The sequence below is a fragment of the Neomonachus schauinslandi genome, chromosome 9, assembly GCF_002201575.2.
Source record: "Neomonachus schauinslandi chromosome 9, ASM220157v2, whole genome shotgun sequence".
Lineage (NCBI taxonomy): Eukaryota > Metazoa > Chordata > Mammalia > Carnivora > Phocidae > Neomonachus > Neomonachus schauinslandi.
In genome coordinates, this window is record NC_058411.1 from 48,033,514 (window position 1) to 48,038,414 (window position 4,901).

The 4,901-nt window shown below is 46.9% G+C and overlaps 1 protein-coding gene across 1 annotated transcript in view; it reads right to left on the minus strand.

Annotated features, from left to right (window-relative positions):
* The window catches only part of KLHDC2 (kelch domain containing 2), an 11,011-nt gene extending 10,204 nt beyond the window's left edge, over nt 1-807 (minus strand). Inside the window, exon 1 of the mRNA XM_021701515.2 lies at nt 293-807. Coding sequence (XP_021557190.1) covers nt 293-445 — 153 coding nt within the window. The 5' untranslated portion in view covers nt 446-807. The remainder of the gene's footprint in view (nt 1-292) is intronic.
* Nucleotides 808-4,901: the final 4,094 nt, after the last annotated feature.

Consider the following 4,901-nt stretch of genomic DNA (forward strand, 5'->3'; position numbering starts at 1 on the left):
GCGCGCGGGGGGACGGGGGGCGCGCGGGGGGACGGGGGGCGCGCGGGGGGACGGGGGGCGCGCGGGGGGACGGGGGGCGCGCGGGCTCTGCAAGCGGCGGGCTGGCGTGACAACAGCCCAGGCGCGTCCGGGTGGGTTGGGGGACTGGCGAGGAGCCCCCCCGCTCGCGAGAAAATGCACCGACGGGCAGAGTAGCGTCGCGGGGGCGCCCCGGGGGCCGCTCTGGCCTGCCCGCCGACCCGCCCTCGGGGACCGGCCGAACGACGCCCGCCGCGGCCGGCCGCCCACTGACCTTGTAGCCGCCCCAGACGAACATGTGGCGCCCGTCGCCCACCGCTACGTGGCCGCTGCGCTCGGCCGGGCAGGCGAGCTCCATGGACTCATAGCCCTCGTAGGCTGGCCCCGGCAAGTCGTCCGCCCGCAGATCCTCGTTGCCATCAGCCATCTTGAGGCTGCACTTTTGTTCACCAACAATCCTCACACCCGCGAGGGGGGAAGAGACAAAGGAAAAGGAAGAAATGCACGGCGGCGAGAGGCGAGCAGAAGGCGGCGGCGAAAGGGACGGCGTGAAGGCCGCTCGCTGGCCGCCCGCGCCCTCCCAGCCCTCCTCAGCGAGGACAGCCTCTCCGCCGCCTGGGCTACGCCGCGGGGTCGCGGGCCGGGGGCGGCGGCGGAGGCTGGCCCCCGCCGGCAGCACGGCCGAAAAGGGGTCCACTTGGAGCCAGGACTAGCTTCCAGCCTGCCCGCCCCGCCTCCAGCTCGCCTCTCGCCGCCGCCGGCCCTTGTTTACGCCGCGGCCAGAACCGCCCGTTCCGCTGACGCCGCCCGCCGGGCTCCGGAAGCGCGGCCGGGGCTCAGCGCCCCCAGCGCCGGGTCTTCCCGCCGCAGCCGCCGCCGCTCGCTGGCCCGCAGGCGGCCCGGGCCCCAGACACGCTCCGAGCCTCCTTTCACTAAGGGCGCTGCAAGGATGCGAAGAATGGGAGCCACATTCTTGCAAAAAAAAATTTTTTTTTTTTTTTTTACCGAGAAGTCCTCCTCGTGCGATTGAGGAATGTTCTTAAAGGGTTCACAGCCCGAAAAGGGGTAGTGACATTGCTCAATAAGTTTCTGGTCTCAGTCTCTCCAAGAGAGGAGTCCACGCCCTGTTTTCCTGTGGCCACGAGCCGTGGCGCCTGGCCCTCCCGCCTGCTGCCGGCCCGCCTGCTCGCGCGCGGGTGCGCTGGGGGCTCCCGACTTCGCGCCACTCCGATGCCCGCAAAGCGGTTCCTGGCACCTCCGCTCGCTGAGCTCTTCTGGTTCAGCAGAGATCTTAGTGCAGAATCCTTCACCCAGTTTGGAAAATTGTACTGAAAAAGTACATCAGAAACCATCACCGCCCAGCCCTTAAGGGAGGATGGGAAATCCTGTTGACACACAGTTACTGTTTTGTCTTACGTTTTATATGATACATTTCAGTTAGGTCAAGAAAATTCGGAATTATTGTAATCTAAACTTGAGTCCTCACCTGTAAAATAGGGTTGGACCAGAATACATCTTAAATCCACAGTGTAATGGTGCCGCTTTACTTGGATGTGTTTGGTGAGAGGAGTCTGTTTTATTATCCTGTTTTTTCCATCTTCACGCTGTGGCCACTACTTGGAAGGAATACTTTGAACAATAACAAAGGCTTTCCGGACTCAAATTTTCATAGCCTGAAACTCCTTCCCTAGTCACTGCCCGTATGTTTACAATTTATCAAAATTTGTAGGATGGGTGAAAGCAGTGCTTAGAGGGAAATTTATAGCAGTGACTGCATGTATTAGAAAAGCAAGACCTAGGGGCGCCTGGGTGGCTCAGTCGTTAAGCGTCTGCCTTCAGCTCAGGTCATGATCCCAGGGTCCTGGCATCGAGCCCCGCATCGGGCTCCCTGCTCAGCGGGAAGCCTGCTTCTCTCCCTCTCTCGCTGTGTCTCTCTCTGTCAAATAAATAAAATCTTAAAAAAAAAAAAAATAGCAGAATATATTCCTAACTCATTCTGAGACCAGCATTTCCCTAATATTAAAAACAGACAAAGACATCACAAGAAAAGAAAATGACAGGCCAATATTGGCCAATATTGAACATAGATGCAAAAATCCTCACCAAAATATTGGTAAATCAAATTCAAAAAATTAAAAAAGAACTATACACCATGAGCAAGGAAGACTTACCCCAGTATGTAAGGCTGTTCAAAATTTAAAAAGCAGCTAATGTAATCCACCATATCAATAAGCTAATGAAAAATCAAATGATATCAATAGAAGCAGAAAAAATAACATCTATGCAGGGTACAAACTCAGCAAGGGGTAGCTGAGTGGTTCAGTCCGTTGGGCGTCTGACTCTCGGTTTCAGCTCGGGTCATGGGTTCTGTGTTCTGTGTGGAGTCTGCTTGTCCCTCTCCCCTACTCCACCCCCACTCATGCTCTCCTCTCTCTCTCAAATAAATAAAAGTAAAATCTTAAAAAAAATCTCAGCAAACTAGGAATAGAGAGGAACTTCCTCAACTTGATAAAGAACATCTACAAAAACCTACAGTTCACATCATACTTAGGGTGAGAAACTCAAAGCATTCCTACTAAGATCAGGAACAAGGAAAGGATGTCTCCTCTCACAACTACTTTCCAACATCATACTGGATTGTCCTCACTAGTAATTATCTACGTAGAAAATCCTAAAAGAATTATTCTGGTACATCCAGACAATGGAATATTATTCAGTGCTGTTTTCAAGCCCTGAAAACATACAAACTTAAATGCTTATCGCTACTGAAATACACCAACTTGGAAAGGCTACATACTGTATGATTCTAACTATATGACATATGGAAAAGGCAAAACTGTGGAGTAAAAAGATCAGTGGTTGCCAGGGGTTAGTGGGGAGGGAGAAATGAGTGAACAGAGCATAGCGGATTTTTAGGGCAGTGAAATGATTTTATATGCTACTATAATGGTAGATACATGTTGTTACACATCTGTTTAAACCCGTTGAATATATACCACCACGAGTGAACCCTAATGTAAACTTTGGACTTCAGATGTGTCTTAGCTTGGCTGCTATAACAAAATACCACAGACTGGATGGTTTGAACAACAGACATTTATTTCTCCCAGTTCTAGAGACTGGGAAGTCCAAGATCAAGGTGCTAGCAGATTTGATTCTGGGTGGGGGCTGGCTTGCTGATGGCTGCCTTCCCATTGCATCCTTACCTGGCAGGGAGCGAGCGAGTGAGCTCTGGTCTGTGCCTCTTCTTAGGACAATAATCCCATCACGGGCTCATCACCTCATGACCTCATCCAAACCTAATTACCTCCTGAAAACCCCACCTCCAAATACTACTACTTTGATTGAGCATCAGAGTTTCAATATATGAATTTGGGGGAACACAAACATTCAGTCTGTAACAGGGTGACAGAAAATGTTCTTGCTGTTCCACGTGCTGGACTGTGTGATAACCTCATCAAACCGGAAATTCCAATATAATCACATTAATCCGGGCACACACACACAAGGTGGGCAGGGAGCATTATATGTTTCTTAAAATTGCTTCTTTTCTTTTGAAATGCTCTGATGTCAACAAATTTTAACTTGTCAGATAGTATATACTATCCTGAAAATTATTCTTAGTTTGTATTATTTCTCTCTCTCACACACATACAATATAAATAAAGCATTACTTTGTGCCTAGACAGAAGGCACGAAGTTCTAAAGAATACTTTTACACTTCTATTCAAAGGCTAATCATTTTTAAAGGTGTGTGTGTAAAGATACTATTTGGAAAAAAATGTATGTGTTATTGAGTATATACTAAAGATGATCATACGCAAAAGAATTCTTCCTGACAACAGGAAGAATATCCTAAGAATATCCATAATATATATGGCTGGAAATCTTCCTTGAGAACCAAATTGGAAACCTATTCTGTGAACCATCTGGAAAAAAGACTATCAACCCCTGTAGAGTCATTTTTCAAACAGGGAGCCTGTGAGGGGAGCTCAGAGCAGAAGTTACGAGGTGTGGCTGTCTTGGGCTCCTCCACGCTGAGGAGATCAGCAGCACAAAAGTGGATAGTAAACCATCAGCTGGTGAGAAGTGAGGAATTAATACTGCTAAAACGGGCTTTGCAGGCTCCCAGAATTTCTACACCCACTACCAGCAGAGAAGCCAAGTCTGGTTTAAGCCAACTTTTGGAGCTTGAAGGTAAAGATCAGAATTTCCTGCCCCTCCTACTATGGGGCTCCTACCTCAGGACCTATAAGTTCTCAAAGCAGCACAGTATATTAAGTCAAAAGTTTTGTGTGCCACAGATAATAGATTTCTGTTGAAGCCTAAATGATAATGTATTTTGAGGGGGCTAATCCAACTTTTAACCTTCTAAGTAAACCATTTCAAACCAGAAGTGCTTTTCTAAGAGGCTACAGAAGGCATCTGCAAAATCTAGAATTTAAATTCACATGATCCACATTTTAAAAGATGTTCATTCCATTCACTGTCATCTATCACTGTCCAATAGGTTTTGATATTTTTCCCCTTAAAAATGCTGACAACAGAAGTTCATGTAATAATTACTTCTAAGATGTATATTACCTGTGAGATTCATTTTCTAAATCTGTTATTCAGCCTAAAAATAGTAAAAAAAAAAAAAGAAAGAAAGAAAGAAAAGAAAACTTACACTGAAATATTGTTTGCACAATCAACTCTAATGACTGGTTCACACTAACAAAACTAGGAAAATAGTAAATCTATATAGTTCGTATAATAAAATGTAAGCACAAAGTATTTCAATACATAAATAGAAGCTTTACACATCTAAAATACAGTATATATAAAATATATCTGTAAAATTTAATGAGCTACTATAATTATTATAAATTACATATCTATTT